The sequence below is a fragment of the Lathyrus oleraceus genome, chromosome 2 (assembly GCF_024323335.1).
Source record: "Lathyrus oleraceus cultivar Zhongwan6 chromosome 2, CAAS_Psat_ZW6_1.0, whole genome shotgun sequence".
NCBI lineage: Eukaryota > Viridiplantae > Streptophyta > Magnoliopsida > Fabales > Fabaceae > Lathyrus > Lathyrus oleraceus.
This window is the reverse complement of record NC_066580.1, coordinates 145,032,521-145,055,164: the sequence shown is the minus strand read 5'-3', so window position 1 is coordinate 145,055,164 and position 22,644 is coordinate 145,032,521. Positions and strand designations below refer to the sequence as shown.

General features: G+C 29.9%; 3 protein-coding genes across 3 annotated transcripts; all 3 read right to left on the bottom strand.

The window, feature by feature from the left end:
• Nucleotides 1-1,645: 1,645 nt before the first annotated feature.
• Nucleotides 1,646-4,040, bottom strand: LOC127122319 (uncharacterized). The gene is made up of 6 exons (XM_051052674.1): nucleotides 3,750-4,040; nucleotides 3,237-3,645; nucleotides 2,534-2,613; nucleotides 2,364-2,441; nucleotides 1,822-1,886; nucleotides 1,646-1,709 (listed from the first exon to the last, which is right to left on the bottom strand). Exons 1-6 carry the CDS (start codon nucleotides 4,038-4,040, stop codon nucleotides 1,646-1,648), a joined length of 987 nt encoding a protein of 328 aa, XP_050908631.1.
• A 119-nt stretch (nucleotides 4,041-4,159) lies between these two features.
• LOC127122318 (uncharacterized) lies at nucleotides 4,160-5,536 on the bottom strand. Its single transcript, XM_051052672.1, has one exon. The coding sequence runs from the start codon at nucleotides 5,534-5,536 to the stop codon at nucleotides 4,160-4,162; it is 1,377 nt and encodes a 458-aa protein (XP_050908629.1).
• A 7,943-nt stretch (nucleotides 5,537-13,479) lies between these two features.
• On the bottom strand, nucleotides 13,480-22,194 carry LOC127118556 (cytochrome P450 CYP736A12). Its single transcript, XM_051048768.1, has 2 exons — nucleotides 21,452-22,194; nucleotides 13,480-14,527 (listed from the first exon to the last, which is right to left on the bottom strand). Exons 1-2 carry the CDS (start codon nucleotides 22,142-22,144, stop codon nucleotides 13,688-13,690), a joined length of 1,533 nt encoding a protein of 510 aa, XP_050904725.1. The 5' UTR covers nucleotides 22,145-22,194; the 3' UTR covers nucleotides 13,480-13,687.
• Between the last annotated feature and the right edge of the window lie 450 nt (nucleotides 22,195-22,644).

Genomic DNA, 22,644 nt, shown 5'->3' with positions numbered 1-22,644 from the left:
CTTTATAAGGTAAACAAAAACTTAATTACACTACTTACTATTAATTTTACTATATTTTTCTCTAACAAAATTCTAATTTGAGAGTCTTACATTTTTTCTTTACCACGGAAAACAATTGAAGGAAAAAAGAAAATAATTCGAATAAAGATTTCATGTTCGATATTTCTCTTAAAGAACGTCATTGATTACATAGTATCAATAGTACGTTGTATGCTTCAATATAATTTTGAATATCTTTATTTACCATTTTCAAAGTGTAATAATATTATTTTTAATGCGATGTACAATAGAAACCTCATAAAAAGAAAAACATACATTTATGATAAACTATTTAATTGGACAAGTTATCGAATATATTTAATAAATTAGGCTGAATCCATACTTAGATTCAATAGAATCCGTCTCAGTTTTAAAGAATTGTTTATTCCATTTTAAATGGTGAAAAACACACTAAGAAATTTTGAAAATATTCTTAGGATTCGGAAATACATTTTTGGACGCACCTCAAACACATCAAATTCATAGGTAAGCGAGTCTCACATTTATTTTGTAAAAAAAGTTTGAAAATAGAAGTATATTTCCCTAGGATTTGTTTTTGAATTCTTGTGCTACTGTTCAATGCTACTTTTTGTTCAAGTGATTCAATAGTTGAAGTTTATCTTTGGTGATGTCCATTAAAAACAAATAAGAAAAGAAAATAACGATGGTTTCAATTACAATTTTGTTAAACATAAATCATGGTTATAAAACTTTAATGTGTTATTTATTATACAATAGTGAGGTAACAATTTTGTAAGTAGAATGAATAAACAAACCAGTTTAAAGTGTAATTAGGAAAAGAAAATTATATCCAATATAAACTTATATTTTTGTGATAATGGAGAAAAGCAAAATAAACTTATCTTTATGTTTGTATTTTTCAATTATTTTAAATTTTTTATGTGAAGTTTTAAAAAAAAAAACATTTTTAAGAGCAAATATATATGATCATATATTGCAACAATGAGGTGTTTACGTTATTAAAAAATCGGTCATTACCGTTACTAAAAGAAATTATTGTCAATTTAAAAAATATGGTAAGAGGTTATTAAAATAAACTATATTGGAAGTAAAAAAACTTGATATTAGAAAGTTACAATAGAAAATCAAAAGTAAGATAGAAATATAATAAAATAAAAAAAATTCAAAAAAAAATAGTATGTTGATTAAGAAAGAGATAAAATTAAAAAAAAAATAGAATAGGATTTTTAACTTATGTCATCATTCAACGGTTAATGAAAGTTATAGATATTATATTTTTTTTTGAGAGATGGAAGTTAGTTTATCAATTGGTAACCAACAAAAGATATCAACCACTCAAGTTATTTATAAAAAAGATAAAGGGTAATTTTGGAATAAAAATAGGTCACTTCAAAAACTTGTATCCCCTTTATATATAACTAGCGTTCAGACGGGCACTCCTGTGCCCGTCTGCCCGCTTTTTTTAATGCGCACAGCAGAGAAAAATAAATATTTGTTTTTCTTTTTATTATGAGGTTTCTACTATAGGTCGCATTAAAGCACAATATTATTACATTTTGAAAATGGTAAATAAAGATATTCAAAATTATATCAAAGCATGCAGAGTAATATTGATACTGTGCAATCAATGACGTTCTTTAAGAGGAATGCCGAACATGGAATCTCTATTCGAAGTATTTTCTTTTTCTCTGCAATTATTTTCCGTAGTAAAGAAAAAATGTAAGACTCTTAAATTAGAATTTTTTTAGAGAAAAAGATAGTAAAATTAATAGTAAGTTGTGTAATATAGCTTTTGCTTACCTTATAAAGATTCGAATCAATTCTTCGTACATCCCTTTATCAATGCGCTCTTGAGATTTAAAAAACTACAAATACATGACGAAATGTCATATTATAAAAGAAATACATTCAGAACATATGACTCGTTTGAATATAATATGGTTTATTGTGACACAAATAATACTTGGAGAATGGAGATACTTTGTTTTAGTCTAGATTTGGTAGAACAACAGTTATGACTTGTTTCTGAATTACCTGGATTTCTGTTAAATAAGGAAAACAATGGACTTAGTAAATATATATGGTTTTGTTTACATAAACCACAAATAGCAGTTAAATTCATGCATTCAGAAATAAAAAACCTCTCCATCCTTTGAGATATTATTTCTCTTTTCACCATTTTCCAAAGTTGTGTTTTATCTGTTATCACTGTGGAGCTCCAACCGATGGAGTAAATTTTCAAACGTTTGACCTGTTTCAATGAGGATGATAAAAATGTTACTGAAAGAGTGATGAAATTGCAAGAATTTTTTTTATACATATTACGGAAAAGATAAATACACCTTATTGTCGAGTTTGTCGATGGATGAAATACTTTGTTCATCCTTCCATGTGTTCCATTTATCTTCATAGTCTGTTATCTAAAATTTATTGCATAAGAATAGTGAGAATAACTATCACCCCATTTATATCTAACATAAAAGCATAAAATAAATGATTAAGTATAACTTACTTTCATGTTGGAGCAAGTTTCAACATTCTTTCGTCTCAACTCCTTACATAATTGAGAGATTTCATCGTGTTCTAGTTTGGCTGTATATTAAAGCAAAAGAAAATTATATTTAGTTATTATATATCTATGATATAAATAATACAATATAAGCCTGGTATGTCGTGTAACCAAAATGGGAATCAACGTGTGAGAAATTTTTTCAATGTACTTAATAAATACCTGCGGGTGCGATAAAAGAATTTGTTTGTAGACTACATTTTTTGTGTAGTCACCATCTTCTCCTTTCAATTTTCCTTCCCTGGTTAAAACTCTTGTTGTAGTCTGTGAAACACCCCTGGATAAAGCCACATATAACTGTCCATGACTAAAAACATGTCGTGGAAGATATATTCCAACATTTGGAATGGTTTGTCCTTGTGATTTATTTATTGTAATTGCAAAACTTAGCCGCACAGGAAACTGCTTTCTACTAAGGACAAAAGGCAGACCATCACTTGCAGATGTTTTTATTTTAATTCTAGGAAAAAAAAAGCACGTTTTCCTGCGTTGCTTCCTGTTAGGATTTCCACATCCAACATATTCATAAATAAACCACGACATAATAACCGGGTCCCATTACACAATCCATATCTAGGATCTAAATTTCGTAATAACATTAATGGTGCACCTTTTTTTATCTTTAGAATATGTGGTGGCAAACTACCTTGTGCAATTGAGTTTAAGAATTCTTGCTGGTATAAATTATGATTATCTCCTTCAACCTCGTCAAACGATAACAAATTATGTTCTTCTCCTGGAAACTGATCGATAATCATATCATTCAATTTCTGGACATCATCATTTGTTGGTGTCAAAATAGCTCTTTGTACCATATATGGGGCATCCCAACCATGCAATTCTAAATTAGGAAAAATATGTTGGATAAGTACCTGTATGGAATGTTCACCTTCCCATGGGATTGCAATATGTAAAGGTAACCTCACCATGTCATCTGGTTTGGTAGGTTCAACACCATCACCAATGCGAATAAGAAATTCTGCAAACTCTTGATCATGCAATGATCGCATATTTTGACGCAAACGCAAAATCTTGGTATGATTCCATAAATGAGACTGAACAATACACGCTGAAATCATTTGTGCCTTAGTACCTTTTCTTACAACAGGAAGAACTTGACGAAAATCCCCCCCCCCCCCCCCCCCCCCATGATCAGAACTTTTCCACCAAATGGAGCATTGTTGCTACAAATGTCTTGTAATGATCGATCCAAGGCTTCCAAACAATTTTTGTTTGTCATTGGTGCTTCATCCCAAATGATTGCGGCAGCAACTCTAATGAGATTTGCAAGATCCTTTTTCTTTTCAATACCACAAATGGAACTCGGTTGAATATCAATAGGGATCTTAAATCGAGAGTGTGCAGTCCTACCACCAGGTAACAATGTTGCAGCTATACCAAATGATGTAGTTGCTAAGACAATTTCTCCTCTACTTCTTAAACTTGCCATTAATGTTCTATACAGGAATGTTTTACCTGTTCCACCTGGACCATCAACAAAAAATACCCCACTGTGTTTTTGAACAATTACATTCATAATGGTGTTGAATGCAATCATTTGATCATTATTTAACTTAGCAATAGATTCAATATCTTCATTGGGATATCGATCGCTAACTCCTCTTGTATGATACTTGGAACTGGACCTCTGTCTATTGTATTAGGGGGTAAAGATGGGAGATCATAATCATCAATCTTTTTACCGTGAAGGTTTAAGAGTTCATTCAAGTCCTTCAACAACATATTAGTTAAGTCTGATTCCACAACATTGTTAGCTGTTTGATAATCCTCTACCATATGTGTAAAAAACTCATTCCAAAGGCCTCTAACATCAGTAGGTTCACAAAATATTAAAATCGTCACGAATAACCTTCGTAAAGCATATGGCATTCGGAGACTCGTAGCCTCAACCAAACAATCACGAATACTATCATCAGTCTCTAGAAATCCCCTATCCTCGGCTGATTTTTTGAATGTACTGAAAGTCATGCCGTTATTTGTAAGAAGATATTCCCAACTGGTTGGACCTGTGACATGCGATAACAATAGTCGCAAGTAAAACTTATCTCCCTCTGAAGGTGATACCGTATATATTCTCCCGATAACTTTTCTTGTTGATCGCCTACGATGCCATTCCATACCCCGCTTGTTCCAACAATAATGCTCTGGAATCTCTCTATACAGATACTTTCTTGCTTGTGGATCTCGTAGATTCAATGCAAAGAATTGTGTGAGCATTGTTTTGGAGTTGCGTTCATTATTTAACACATCTGCAATTTGCTGATGATCATAAAAGCGCACTTGATGGCGGTTCGGCAAGTGGATCTGCAATCTTTCAACCGAAGGATATAATCGGTAAAGAGTGAATCGAAATATTTTCCATAATGCCTCGGGAGCACAAATCCATCTTGCATCAACATATTGTTGAACTTCATCCATGTATGATCCTTTATGAACCTCCATAGCCACATGATCAGGGCCCTTGTACACATATTTGTATAGATACTTGATACTTTTAATGCTACTGCAAATCTCTACATTTATGTGACAATCATACTTTAACAGTAACCAAGGGTTATAAGGAACCACCCATCTATTATCGACAGACCTATCTCTACCTAACGATACAGACTCATCAAACCTTCTCCTATACTCGGGATATGAGTCAGTGTCTTGACGTGTTTCATCCAAGAATTGTTTGGGATACCTTTTTTTACAATGTTCGTCTTTCATACATGGAGACTTTCGGTTGATTATGCCGCAAGGTCCGTGGATCATATGTCTTACAACAGCTTCATGCAACTGTGGTTCACATTCTAATTTAGGTATTTCTGCTCTTACCATACTATCATAATCTTTTGGGTCACGCAACTTATCGTTACTTTCTAAGACCAACAACATATGCACATGCGGCAGTCCTCGCTTTTGAAATTCAGTGACATACATGTAGCTTTTAACTTTACCCAAGACTCCTTTATTAATAACATCATCCTTCAATTTCTCAAATTTCGAACGAAATATTCTTGTTAGCAAATCTGGACGATCTTGTGGTGTTTGAAAAGGAAAAAGTTTTGATGTTATCTCACTCCAAGAAGGATTTGCATGTCATTGTTAGAAAAATATCTGGTTTACCGCCATTAAGAACAATAGCCATGCCATCTTCATAACGGTGTGTCATGTCTCGACGACCGCCAATAAATGATGATGGCAATATTATTCTTTTTCCAATGTTCTCTACGATGATTCATGAAATGCATTAGTATTAGAATATATGAATTATTAGCATTAGAAGTACAACTAATTATTAATCTAAAACTGTATATTTATGCTATATGAATTTGTACCTGCATTAGTTTCACCAACATGCAAAGCATCATGTAAACCTTGGTACAGTTCAGAACGTATATCACCTTGGTGCTCTTTAACCCACCTTAATCTCCCTGATTCAATTTTGACATAATTATCTACAACATATTGTTGCAACAGTCGACCCGCATTTAACAACATTGATTGATCATTTGGGCGAATCTACAGTTGATTGAAAAAAATGTCGGTGTTAAATGTAAAGTTTTTTAAACAACACTTAGCTAAGTAGATTATCTACTAAAATTAATCCAAATTTACCTGAAGCATGTAACTGTAATATGCTCGACATGACACTCTTCGTCCATTGCAATTTGTTGTGTTGATGTCCCAACCATGTGTCCCAAATGGAAACAATATAGGGTATTGTAAAGGATCATAATATCCCTTTGTCTCTTGAACTTTCTTGAGATTTCCATCACAACGGATGACATTAATATCCCTTCCATAATCCATAGAATTTGCATCACATCCAACAATAATTGCCGCAACTTGTTCAGCAGTTGAAAGATTGTATTGATGGTGATTACTTGGACGCTCCTTAAGTATGAGGCTACATTCACTGATATTTGGAAGTATTGAAAGTTGCTTGAACCTAATTACAAAAGGATTAAACTGATGCAGCATTTTCTGTAATTTGTGAACTACATTTTGGTGCAGCTGTGGATTTTCCTGCATTCTATTATGTAGCTCATTATTGGTGTCGTAGATGTATAGTTGTAAGAAACGCGGCCTGACACCCTCATTCGGATAGAAACCTCCTATGTTATGGTAAAAAGTACCTTGAGCACGAAATGTGTATATACCACGACCAGATGCAAGAATATTCTTATCAACATGAACACCAATTGAAGTGAATGAAAGCACATGGTTATAACTTCGAATATGTTGCCTAAAATGTTTTCCTTCAGCTGAACCATCCAAAAATAATTGTTGCAATTCTATAGGAGCATCAACTCGTGAGAATGATACCTTTCCACCATTACAACACGTGTCACGTGATTCATGATGAAACAATCTTGCATTGCAGTGTCTACAGGTAAATGGATGAGGCAACCGAGATTTTGCCATCATCATATTATTTTTGAAATTTCGAGCAATATTGTGCTTTGCTCGAAAAGCATGTCCTGATTCCATAGGCAGGAGTTTGATATTGATTACTAAATATTATCTAAAAACTAAAATACAAATAAAAAAAAATATGCAAGATGCTTCAATTATTATATTTTAATAATATTGCATGATTTTAAATTTTATGTCACATGAGCAAATGCTACATTTATTTGAAGCGATATTTTTACGAACATACCTTGAGGACGACGTGATAATGCACCATTTTCTCTGGCGTCCATGTTAACATATGATATTACTGCATCCTCCAAAGCTTCATCAACATCCATATCATCTGATACAAAAATAATAATTAATATATATACATTTGTAAAAATTAATACTCGCATACTTAGAACTATATCATTTATACCTGTATCGGATTGACTCGTGTTGTTTCGTTGATTAGGTGATGTGCAATTATGATCTGCGGGTTTAAATGCATAAAATAAGATATGACGAAAGCGAACAAAATTATGAAATGTAATATATATATATATATATATATATATATATATATATATATATATATATATATATATATATATATATATATATATATATATATATATATATATATATATATATATATATATATATATATATATTGATAATCACCAACCAAGTGCAACATCATTAACATGTGTAATTCTACTTGGGTCGGCTTCACTGTCATGAGTTCCTTGAAAGTGTGATCTTGGAAAAGTCATATTTGTAAAATTTTGAAATGAACCTCTCGATTGACTGTTTATAGGGCGAGATGTTTGAGCTTGTTTCTCTTGCTCTTTTCGCCGCCTATAATTTTGACGTCGTCTCGACAAATTGTTTTCTCTCTGCTCGTTGCTTATATTTTGTCTCCTCTTCCTTTCATTTTCGGACCTTCTTGACCTCTGTTGTTGACTTGATATTTGACGGATATTATTTTTCATTTTATCAATGTAATTGTCAACTGGAAACTATACCGAATCCTCTACAAAAACATAAAATTAAAATAAAAAAATTATGAAAATTAAAAAAATAAGCATGAATAACATATAACCATTATATTATTCTATATACTATTTTATTAAGTTATATCATTATATTATGCTTATAAAAAATTACATAAGCATATAATCAAATTATTAATAAACATAAAGATTAATTTGATATGGTATTCTATATACTATTTTCATAACTGGATATGGTATTCTATATACTATTAGCGCAGTAAAAAATAGTAATATAGAATAATATATGCTTATATGAAAATAACTTGATATAATCATTATATTATGCTTATAAAAAATGCTTATATGCTTAATAAAAATTATGAAAATTAAAAAAATAAGCATAAATAACTTGATATATTATTCACTTGATATATTTTCATACTATATACTAATTTAACTTGATATATTTTCATTCTATATACTAATTTAACTTGATAAATAATTTATCTTAAAATTAAAATTTAAAAAAAATGGTATTCTATAAGAGAGAACAAAGTCAAAATAACCGGTATAATAAATATGTGAAAGGTATTTTAAATAATTTGTCCGAAGGTACAAATTAGTAAAACGTGGTTATTAAAAATAACCGGTATATGAGTACCTAAATATATGAACATACAAAGTGGTACTAATTTCTTAATGCTTTTTAATTAATATAATATAGAGTTTATAAATTAGGAACTATTAAAAACATCATAATTATAAAATCTTGAATGTTCGTAGGATCGTTGTTGGTGGTGGTTCACCTTCTTTCTTTTTGTTAATGCACTTTTCTTTTCCACTTTCACAATTGCATAATGGAGGACTATAAATAAGTGAAAAAAGTTGATTATACAAATATGAACAAATCCTAACAAAAATTCCAGTGTTTCTTTCGAGCAAAGAAGTCATAGATAGAAGTTAGAATTTCACGTACCTTCAAGAAGTTTCTGGCAAGGCAGTTCAATCGCGAAGGTTGACCGTTGGATGTATCAGCGGTGATGTCAGGAGTTCAGCGGTGCTTTTGGTTGTTGCTGTAACCGGAGGAAATGAAAAAAATGAAAATCGTGAATGTTCGTAGGATCGTTGTTGGTGGTGGTTCACGTGAGAGATGAAGGTTTATGTTATGGTGAAAGATAAATATGGTTGGTAATTGTTTTTGTAGCAGCCAATAATAAGAACATTGATATTGAGAAGTTAAGGAAATATTTTGGTATGTCAGAGAAACTCCCATTTAAAATTAAACTGACATTTCGTATATGTTGTAACTGCTATTCCTATTTTGTAGGAGTCAAAATTTGATAATAGGAATAAATACGTGAGAAGTTATAAAGTGAAAATTTTGGTGATATCACAGAAACTCCCATTTACACTTGGATTTTATGTGTGTAAGCCAATGCATCCATTATTTAAAATTAAACTGTCATTTCCTATATGTTGTAACTGTTATTCCTATTTTGTATGAGTTAAAATTTGATAATAGGAATAAAAATGTGAGAAGTTATAAAGTGAAATATTTAAGGAAATATTTTGGTATGTCAGAGAAACTCCCATTTAAAATTAAACTGACATTTCGTATATGTTGTAACTGCTATTCCTATTTTATAGGAGTCAAAATTTGATAATAGGAATAAAAACGTGAGAAATTATAAAGTGAAAATTTTGGTGATGTCACACAAACTCCCATTTACACTTGGATTTTATGTGTGTAAGCCAATGCATCCATTATTTAAAATTAAACTGTCATTTCCTATATGTTGTAACTGCTATTCCTATTTTGTAGGAGTTAAAATTTGATAATAGGAATAAAAATGTGAGAAGTTATAAAGTGAAATATTTAAGGAAATATTTTGGTATGTCAGAGAAACTCCCATTTAAAATTAAACTGACATTTCGTATATGTTGTAACTGCTATTCCTATTTTGTAGGAGTCAAAATTTGATAATAGGAATAAAAACGTGAGAAGTTATAAAGTGAAAATTTTGGTGATGTCACAGAAACTCCCATTTACACTTGGATTTTATGTGTGTAAGCCAATGCATCCATTATTTAAAATTAAACTGTCATTTCCTATATGTTGTAACTGCTATTCCTATTTTGTAGGAGTTAAAATTTGATAATAGGAATAAAAACGTGAGAAGTTATAAAGTGAAATATTTTTTTAAACTGTAGGATGGTATGAGTGCCACATATTATTATTATTGGATAAAATAAAAGAAAAAGAAATAAAAAATATAAGGGTAAAATCGGGAGAAAAATATGTCACTCCAAATAGGTGTATTCCCATAAAATAAAAGAAAAAGAATTAAAAAATATAAGGGTAAAATCGGGAGAAAAATATGCCACTCCAAATAGGTGTATTCCCATATAGGCAGTTTGTTTTTATATAACACTACGTGCCCGTTTGTCCATTTTTTTAGTGTGCACACGCGTCAAAATATAAATGAGTATTTTTTATTTTAATTTACTTCATAAAATATTTTAATAAGTGTTTCATCAAAGTCTTTGTCTCATTTTCATGTTATTGTTATTGATCTTAGATGTGATCATGATCTAATTACGTCTGCATTTTTTTAATGGACCTCGGGAAAGTGGAGTGTAATATTTCATTGATTATATGATCTAATATTTTATTTTAATACATGTTATAATATCTAGGAACATATCATCATGTAAACGTTAATTTAAATCAAAGATAAATATTTAAGAAAACAACAACAACAAATATAATAAATGATAAAACATTTAGCACAAACTAAAACTGAATATAAGCACCATTTAAATATATACACCATTTTGATATAAACAATAATTGTCATGGTGATTTTAAATATAAGAACAAAATTAATTGTCACCATTTTTGTTCATTAAAATATAAATTATCACCATCATTTCCATACAAATTTAGAAACTATCCTAAAATAGACACAAAAATATATAAATCATCATAGAATACACGTTCAAAAAATATATAAACCATCATAAAATATAAAAAAACCGGCATGATCGAAAATCACCACATGATCAAAAATCATCATCATTATCCGATCAATAATTATTAAGTATTTTTCTGCAATTCATGCACACAAAAAAGGTTTATACTATAATAGTTGTAATTACATAAAACAAATTTAATTTAATTTAATGATTGTAATTAAATTACATAAAATGATTTATATAATGATTTTTTAACATGTTGATAAATCCCGTCACTACTCGTCGTACCATTGTTAGGTCGTTATGCTATTTTGTTAACAATTGTGTTGTAGTGTTGTCTACGCATATCGTCGTCTTGTCGGATTACCATTCTCAATCACAAATCAATACATTGAAAAAGAAGAGATTGGAATTGTGGATTTGTGAGAAAAATTATATGGTATTAATTAGAAATTTGATTGTGTGATATATGCAGAAAGTAATTATACGACATGATACTAATTGCAATTGGAGTATAAAATTCAGTAGTTATAAGCAATGCCAATTACTGTAGAAATTTGCCCATAATGGTAGTACACAAAAGATACAAATTGCTATTGCAATAGAGAAAGAAATTAGAAATTGCTATGTAATCATACGAGTTCATGGTAATTTTTTTATATAAATAAGATGAGAAAAAAAACCACCCATAACTTGAAGCAGTTTTTTTGTGAAAAACTAAATTCCATTATTTAAAGTATAAGGAAATTGTTACTAAATTCCATTATTGGTGTAACCGTTTCTTCTCATCCTAATTCTAGAGTGTGGGTAGTTATTGTTGTTGTGGTTTTTTAGTAAATATAAATTATATAAAGGGCAAACTTGGAAGAAAAATAAGCCACACCAAAATCCTCTATCCCCTTTATAGATAGTAATAGATTATAGATTATAGATATATAATTATAGATAATAGATAAGTCATGACAACATTAAATATCAGTCATTGATAGGCGATTTGAATTGTCCATTCTGCAATGATGATAATTATGTGTAGCCAACTACTACTTAGAGTATTAATGATTTTACTGTTCCAAACAATACTCCTACATTATTCTCAGAAATGATGATAATTATTATAATATCAGTCTCGTAATATCTTTGAAACGACAACTCAAACTTCACAGACTGCATTTCAAATACTACCATTCATTTCACTCTACTTTAACAATCGATTAAAACAACTAATATTTCCTTCTTATCTAATCACCCACTTCAGAAACAAAATGTCTCATAGTAATATGCAAGTATTGTAATTCTTTTTTTCTACCTTAAATTTAAATCACACTAACCGGTAATGTGCATTTTTTTATAGATCTGATGAAGAAAAAACATCTGTAAATATACACCTGACATGGTTGGAAGGGTGTCAAATCCCTTAAAGTTAAATCATGTTGACAAAATTAGTAAGGTACTCGAAACTGTTTGTTCAGACGAGTTAATGATGCCTCAATTTAGGGAAAAAAGTGACAAACTCTGACAAGGCAACACAAAATGTTTTGGTAAGTTGTAGTTTAAATTTATGTTACTCATTATGTATTTTGAATATTGAATTGAATATAACAACATTAACGATTTGTTCATAATGTAGATTATTCCAGAATCGGTCGCCACACACTCTACACTATACTGGAGAGAGAATATCTTTTTGGCAGATCAAGAAAATAAAAAACGCTTTGAATGTATACTACAAAAGAACAAGACAAACAACAAGAAGATTTCCTTGTATTTAGGATGTATTGAATATATACTAGTAGTTTAATACTTTCATCCATGATGAATATGATTACTACAGATACTTTATATGTGTTGATAGATTGATCGATTTTCTAACAAATCCAAATGACCAGATTTTTTAGCATGGCAAAGATAATAAACCCCTCAAGTCTCAACCAAAAGCATGAAGATAATTTATGGAAGGCTGGAATAATCAAAGTTTGGACTGTCTCAAAAAAGAAACTAATTTTTTAAGATGAATGTTTTATATATTTTCCAGAAAAAATGAAGATGAACTACTGAATTTCTTTTTCCAGAAAATGAATGTTGTAAAACAAAATTTTAGGAAAAAATGAATATGAACTAGTGAAAAATGTTTTTTAGCAAATGAATTTTTAAAACAAATTTCCAGAAAAAAATGAAGATGAACGAGTGAAAAATGTTTTCCAAAATACTGAATGTTGTAAAACAAATTACTAGAAAAAAAATGAAGATGAACGAGTGAAAAATATATTATTTCATGTTTTAAGACTAGTTGTAAAAACAATAAGTCATCATCATATCGTAGGTAGTCAATCCTAACCATTCATTATAAAAAAATATTAAATCTATGGTGATAAAGTGAATTAGTTCATGATAGAACAAAACGTTACTCACTCATTGTAAATGCCACCATGTCTTTAATGTGTGAAAATTATAAAAACTTGAAAAATGTTGTTGACATTTAAACAAAACAATACAGGCCGAAAAATCTTCATACTAAAAAGTCAGCACTTAACATAATCCATAAATCCTAACTCTTTTACCCAAACAATATGTAAATATTTTTTCTCTCAATTTAATGTACTTTTTGTAAAATGGGACCATGTAATCCCTTACTTCATCCCAAAAAACATAATGTTTACAATATTGCATCTTTATCGGTAGTAATCTTATTGAATACACATACAGTCTATTTTTATACTTATTCAAGCTCGACGTCAACCAAACGATATCTCGGTATTGCGAGTAAATGTTGAGCTCTAGGCATTGAGAGTCCAAATTCCTCTTCCATATTCAAATTAGAAGAACTCATGTTATATGGAAGTTCCCAATTAAAACAATGTAACAATTGTGCTATAACAAGTTTAATAATAGTCAAACCCAATTGAATCCCAGGACAACGCCTACGACCAGATCCAAATGGTATTGATTCAAACTCTTGTCCATGATAATTCATTTTCTTATCCATAAATCTCTCCGGATAGAATTCTTCAACATTTTCAGACCAAACATTAGGATCTCTTCCTATTGTCCATGCATTTACTATAACTCGTGTCTTTTCCTTTATAAAATAACCATCTACTATTATGCTCTCTCTAGATTCACGAGGGACTAGTAAGGGTGCAACAGGATGAAGTCTTAAGGTTTCATCAACCACCATATCTAAATAATTCAACTTCTTCAAATCTTTCTCTTCAACCATTCTTTTATTTCCTACTTCATTTTGTATTTCATCTTGCAAGATTTTCATGACTCTTGGATTCCTGAAAAGTTCAGATAAAGTCCACTCGATCGAATTAGAAGATGTATCTATTGTTGCCACTAACATATCGAGTAAAATAGCCTTGATATTAGTTCGATCAATGGTATCATTTGGTTCACTCTCCTGATCAATAGTTTGGTGTACTATTGAAAGAAGTATGTTTGTGAAATCTTCATGATGAGTTTTGTCTATATTAGTATCTTGTTCATGTTCTCTTATTATCACCTCTAGTACCTTATCAATTGCTCTACTAACTTTCTTGCAAGATCGTGTTAATCCCTGACAATGAGTTAAATAAATAACATCAATCACTAAATGAATATTTTCAATGAACTTAACATAATCATACATGTAAATTGAAGGAAAAATTTATAAAATAAATATTGAAGTGAATGGTAAAATATATTAGACTTATTATATTTTTAAAAAAATTGGTCTTATTTGTTCCAATTTAGGTGGTTCAAAAGGTTTAAAAACCAGCTATATTATATGATTATAACCAATTTGATAACTTTATAAAAACCATCTATGTTGTGGAATATGGAGGCATGACAAATCCAGATTTAATACTCAAAAAATTTAATTAAAAAAAATGTTGTATGATTATTTAATCATTTATATGATATTCATAATATTGAAAAGTATGTTGTGTGATTATTTAACCATTTATATGATTTTCATAATATTGAAAAGTATGTTGGAAAAATGAATTAAAATATTTTGTATTTATCAGTGACATTCACTCTCCCCAGTTAACAATGCATGGTCATGTGTTCATTTTTGTTTGTTTATTAATTTTTATTTGTCTCCTTTTGTTGCATTATTTAACAACATTGTATGAAACAACGCATGATGAATGTGAAATGAAATGATATTTTATCAGTTTAGTTGCATTTAAATAATGCATATGTTTTATTGTGTAATAATTTATATGCAAGAAAATGCCATGTGTTGGTATAAGTCATCACCATCAAAGTGGGACCACTTTTATTAATTGATAAAATTTCCTTGTAATTTGAGGATTATTTTAAACTGTAATAAGTAATTAAAAAATTTATTTGAGATTAGTTCTTGGAGAATGTATTGAATGCATATATTTGTCGGTCTAAAGGTGACAATTCAAAGTTCAATATATATCCACCGATTAACTCATATGAGATTTTGTTGACTTTGACCTTAGTTTTTGCATTTCGCTTAAATGTGATTGTACTATTATATTGGTCTCGTTATGATAACATGTTTATTTTAAGCTATATCTCTAGTCATGTAATATATTTTAATGCATTCATCTTTTGTCTCTATTATGAGTTTTTTAATAAACAATTGATCCGCTTCTATCGAAGTTTTGAATGGATCAAACAATAAGAAATTGTAGAAAGATGTGAGCTTTTCTCTAGGAACTAATGATTTAGATACAATGTTGTTGGAGAAGAGAAACTTAATAATATAAAGAGTGCAGTAGCCTACAATCTCTCCACACCAAAATCTCATTTTTGGAAAGATCAATTGGAAAACAAAGACTCATCAAACGCTTCTTACAAATATCAAGATTTCCAAAACCAGCAATAGGTCATCACCACTTTGTAGGAGGTTTTTAAGAGAGTTATTTGGTGATTTTGGTGTAAGGAGGAGGGACATGAGAAACTTGATGATTGTCCAAAGTTCAAAACATGGATAGATTATGGTTTTAAACGTGTTTAGAAAAATACATTTTATGTACCTTCCTTTACGAGAAATCATATTTCTACTTCTTTGTTGAATGAAATTGGTTTTAGTTTTTTTTAATAGAAAAATAAGTATGGCATTGAACTCCTAAATTATTAGTTATGGAATTTTAGTTTATGGTTGTTATAAATTGTCGTTAACTTCTAATAATCTTTCTCCGACCTTTGTTATTGAAAAATATGTCGCTAAAAGGACAATGGTTGAGGAAAAATTCTTTACTTTGGAGCATAAGCGTTTGGGTCATGTTTATGAGAAAAGGGTGAATAGATTAACCAAAGAAAATATTCTACCTTTATTAAATTTTGTTGATCTAGGTGCTTATGTAGATTTCATTAGAGGTAAATTTACTAAAACTAGTAGAAAATATGTAAATAGAAGTTTTGAACTCTTACAAATTGTCTATACTGATATTAGTGAGCCAATGACTCCTATAAGTTATGGTAATAAATATTTTATTACATTTGTTGATGACTTTTATCAATATGGTTTTCTTTATTTCATTAAAAAAAAATTGAAGTTCATAAACAATCGGGGAAGGTGACCAAGATTGTAAGGTATGGTCGTGGTGGAGAGTATTATGATTACTATGGTGTTATGGGACAACATAGGTAACCATTTCATTTATATTTGCATAATTGTGGAGTTGTTCTGCAATAGACCATGTCTGTAACTCTTGAACAAAATGCTGTGGTTGAAATACGTAATAGGATACTTAAAGATATGGTGAGAAGTATGATGAGTGAGCATAAATTTCTAGAATATTTGGGGGGTGAAGCCTTAAAAATAGCCCTTTTAAATTCTAAACAGAGTCCCTAGTAAATTTGTTCCCAAAACTAATTTGAAATCTAGACAGGTAAAAAACCTAACATTAACCATCTTTGAGTGTGAGATTGCCCAACACAAGTAAATATTTATAATCTATTGCAAAAGAAGTTCGACCCCAAGACAAATCACTGATTTTTCATTGGATATTTAGATTATGCTAATGGGTATCGAGTTTTCTATTTTGAAGGAGGTGCAAGAATTATGGAGTCTATAAATGAAATTTTTTTGAAGTTTAATTTGGCCGATCCCATTGTTCCATCAAATATAACTCGATACCCATATCACCACCACTAACTGTTATTTTGTCTCTACCAATCATTTTAACAAAAACAAATATTCTGTTTGAGAATATAGATTCTTCTCATAATGATGTCGGGATTAAGGCTTCTGTTATAAATGAAGCACCACGACCTATTGAGACAAATGAAGTTGTTCCCTTGAGAAGTTATACTAGAGAGAGGAAGCCTACTATGGGGATCAGTTTGTGGTTTATCTTAGTGAAGATTCATTTGATATAGGATACATTGTTGATCCAAAGGTATATCATGAAGTAGTCAGTTACCCTTAATCTGAAAAGTGGAGGCATGTCATTAATGAAGAAATGCATTCCATGATAGTAAATGATATTTTGGAGCTTGTTGAGTTACCTTAAAATTGTAGGGAAATTGGTTGTAAGTGAGTTTTTAAAACAAAGAAATATGTTGATTGGAAAATTAAAAGGTTAAAGCCTAGACTAGTGGAAAAAGGTTTCACACGTAAATAATGTATTGAATTCAACTGAACATTTTCTACAGTATCTATAAAGGATTCTTTTAGGATCACTATGGCGCTTGTATATCAATATGATTTGATATTACATTCATTGGATGTGAAGACATCATTTCTAACTGGTGATTTGAAGGATGAAGTATATATACGCAACAACATGAAGATTTTAACATTAGTAATAATGAGAATTTGGTTTCGAATATGAAGAGATTAATTTATGGCCTAAAACAAACTTCTAGACATTGGGATATGAAATTTGACAAAGTGGTCACATCTTTGGAATTTGAAGAGAATATAGTTGATAGTGCATATACTTACAATGACGTTGGTATGGTATGTGAGACAAAACAAACATAAACAAGATTTTTTTACATCAATGATATTGGTGAGACTTCATTTGTGTTAGAAATTGAGATTTACCTGGATATATCTCTTTGCGGACTAGGGTTGTCTAAAAAAGCTTACATTAGTAGAGTCTTAGAGAGGTTTAATATGCAAAATTGTAAAACATGTTCAATTCATGTTGTTAAAAGTGATAATTTCATTAAGGACCAATGTCTAAAGTATGAGGTTGTACAACCATAAATGAACGATAGACATTTTTTCAGTTGGGAAGTATCAAGTATGCTAAAGTTAGTACTAGATCAGACATCACTTTCGTGGTTGGTGTCCTAGGTAAAAAATCAGTCATTTCCTGGTAATGATTATTGGATGGTTGCCCATAAAGTCATGAGGTACTTACAAGGAAACAAAGAGTATATGATGGCATATAGAAGAATGGGAAACCTAGAATTCGGAAAGTACACATATTTAGATCTTGGTGGATACCTTGATGTTTGGAAGTCGACTTTTGGATACATCTTTATGTTGGCAAGAAATGCAATTTCTCGGATGAGTAAGAAATAAACTCTTGTTGTATCTTCTCATTTGAAAGTAAAGTTTATTGTTTGTTTTTCTTCCTTGTGGAGGAACTGGGTGACATGATTTCATATAGCTGACTCCATTGGCAAGGTGATAAGGATCTCTTATGACAATAGTGATGTAGTTTTTCACATGAAGAACAACAAAACTTATAATGGATCAAATCACTTGGAATTAAAGTACTAGACCATCAGATCTTATTAAAGATGGTACTATAATAGCGGAACACATTGATACAAATTCAATGTTGGTTGACTTCTTAACCAACGGACTTAGACACATTGTTTTCAATATTCACCTTGAAAATATGGACATTCTGAGTTCTTTTAATGTTATTGGTTAGTGGGGGTTTTAAAATGTGATATTGTCTTTTCTATAATGTTGAATTTCTATTTCAGTTATTATATTTGATAAATTATTGTGAATTATTTGTTTGAACTTATTTGGGGAAATTAATTTTGTATGAAATATATATATATATATATATATATATATATATATATATATATATATATATATATATATATATATATATATATATATATATTAAATGTGAAATTATATCTCAATGATTATGGGATCACTTTACTGGTGGTCAACACTATTTTGGATTGAGGTTTTATGTTATCTTACCATGTGATTTATCTTTCCATAAGGAATTTAAGAGAAATTAGGGACTTAAAAAGAAAATGGTAGTATGGTTGTTGGATCACGAGGATATATTTTTTTTTACTACACTCTACACGAATATGACATCGAGTTGGTGATATTTTTAATCATGAAAGGTGTTGCATCAATAAGAAAATAACTACCTCCACTATTCAATATTATTAATTCTAGTTGGGTAGAGTCTTAATTAAGAGTTGCATGTTGGTATCATTTATTTAGTGTTCGACAAGTTTAAGAAATGTGTTGTCAACCTAATAATAGTTGTTTTCAAAATATTTGTTGGTAAATTTATTTTCGCATAATTGATTTTTTTTTCAAGTGGGAGGATGTAAGAAATTTTTGTGGGATTTACTCAATTGTAATTTTTTATTTTACATAATTAGTTGATATTGTAAATGTGATCCATTTGACGTTGCTTATGTTTGATAAAAGTGATCATTATTATTATTATTATTATTATTAATAATAATAATAATAATAATAATAATAATAATAATAATAATAATAATAATAATAATAATTATAATAATAATAGTAGTAGTAGTAGTAGTAGGCTTTGAAGACTAATTCTTGGTTTAGCATATAGGGTTCTGATGGATCGTGATGTGTGCTATTAGAGTTTTTATCTTATAAATATGTAAACTAGGTCCCCTTTGTCATCACACTGAAATAAGCTTATTTGATGTTTTTCCCATTGAGAACCCAAACATTGACGCACATGATTAGTCAAATGAATACACAAACTAATATTTCGATCATTTTGAGGAATTAATTATCATGGTTTTAACATAAATAAATGTATTATAATATCATATAATATCAATAGAAAAAAAAAACTCGTTCTTAATATATTTTTAATATAAATTTATAACTTTATTTATTTATAGGTCTTTCTCACTCTCTAAATCTAAAATTTATTATCTCTATCTCTATTTTTTTCTCCCTTAATAAAGTTTATTACCTAAATCAAATTCATTTACATTAAACATTTTAAATTTTAATTTTAATTTAAGTTATTATATATTATATAAGTTTTGTGCAATGTAATTAATCACAAGTAGCATATGAGTTAGGATGTTAAAATCTAAACCGATACAAATAAAAATTGGATATTAATTCAAAAAATTGAAATTCGCAAAATATCAAATATTATTGGATGTGTTTTAGCTGTTATTTTGTAAAAGCTGACAAATTTAGATCGAATTTCATATTTACTTTTCAAAACCGGCTCAAATCGAACCAAATTGCATGCATGTATTTTTATACTTATTTATTTGTATTAGTATGTTATGTTATGATAATTTATTATTCGATGATACTTATTATTTTAATAATGTAGTGTTATATTTGCAAAATACTTTACATAGAACGATGCTCTAGTATCGCCTGAAAGGCGATAACGAAAGGTCGCATAGAGTGAAGTATTGTCTCACGAGAAAAACGTGGTATAAGACGTGTATTGGACAAAGAGAAAGTCATAGTCATTATTGACTCACATCTCCCTTGGAATTAAAGATTCAACCGTCCATTATTTGATTAGGTGGGTGATGGCCTTTTTTTGAGGAAACCGTAGGTTCTAGAGATCCATATAAATACGCCACCCCTCAATGGGATAGAGAAAGACTCTAAGTCATACACACTCTCCACAACTCAAAGAGCATCACCCTTATTATCATCTTAACATACATGATCAACCTAATGCCCGCTTGCAATTCTAACAACGCCGACCATCAACAGAGTCTCTCACCTCACGTGAGACGATCCTCTAAACAGCCTCAAAAACAATCGTACAAGACTTCTCGCCGTAGTGAGCAAGCTCTCACCACCAAAACATGTTATACACCTTCTAAAGACTCTAAATCTCCATGTCCTTGCAGGGGAACACACATCTCTACTTTTTTAATATTACAAATACTATTTATTAATTTAGTTTAATCTATTCCTTTTTATTATATCATTTGTTTCAAACATAAGCTATTATTCTCATTTTGTAATATTAACTTTTAATATATTATATATTTTACATTATATCAAACATATTATTTATTAGTATTTTTATAATTTTATTAAAAAATATAATTTATAATCTAGATATCCAATAAATAATATAAATGAAAAGGAATAAAATTGAATCGGATCAAATTTTCTTAACCAATTATTCAAAACCAAAATAAACCTAATAAATTTATCTTTAAATAAATTGAGTTTTTGCCTCAAAACTGATTTAAACGCATCATGAAAATCCTTATTAAAGTGCTGAAATTACACGATCACAATTTTTGAAGAAATACATACCTGAATATCAAATGTGCCAAGCCAAGGAACATAATCAGCAAGATTAAAAGCTCCAACCAAAGCCGTTGATTGTTGAACCAACCTCTTCAAGTCAAATTGCTCATACTTACACCTACCCAACACCATCTTATACACAATATCCTCTATAGTATTCTCTACAACCTCACTAACATTCACAATCTCACCCACTAAAGCAGCTTTCTCCAAAGATTTAACTAAAACACCCAACTCTTGTTTTCTAATAGGAGCAAACTTCTCAACTTTAGAAGCACAAACAAGTTTCAAAGTGCAAAGTTTTCTCACACTACGCCAATAAGGACCATACTCAGAGAAAGCTAACCCTTTAGAACCGTAAGAGAAAATCTCAGATGCTTGAATCTTTGGTCGGCTTGCGAAAACCAAGTCATGAGTTTTGAGGAACAATTCTGCTGCTTTTGAAGATGAAATGACAACAGCTGGTACTTGACCAAGTTGTAAGGACATGATTGGACCATATTTTTTGGAGAGTGAATGAAGTTTTCGATGTGGAAGTTTGCCTAACATGTGAAGGTTTCCGATAATTGGTAGAGTTGGTGGACCTGGTGGCTTTTTGTGGTTACTGTTTTTCTGTTTTGGATTTGAGAAGAATGTGAATAAGAAGTATGTGAAAGTGATGAAAAGGAAAGCTAGTACTGTTAATGCTGCAAAAGACATGTCTCTAAGATGGAATGGTTTGTTATCTCAAAAGATTCCATCTCTATTATAGGCCTTCGTGAAACTGGACTAACTTGGGGACAGTGAAGATGACGTCTCCTATTTCAGTTTTTTTTCTACAGTTTTATAATTAATCAAACAAAATTCCAAAATTATTGACAATTATTTGTGTTTTTTAATGACAAAGCTGGTTCAAGTTGAGCTGAGGACAAAACCTCCAGTTGTCAAATTGTATAATGAATCAATAAACATGTCCACGCCTATTATTTCTCCCACACTTGGCACGCTTTTCAGCATAATTTTAAAGGTAAAAAATGAGCCATGCTTTGTTATTTGTTGCAAAATTTAACTTTCTCTCTATTTTTCTTTTTTTATAAGCAATGAGATTATATTAAAAAGACAAGAGTACAAGAGGTACTCAAAACCTCAACAAACAAAGTCACTAGTCATTCATTCTAACCTCAACAAGGATTACAAATCTTTGTAAAATAATCTGAAGA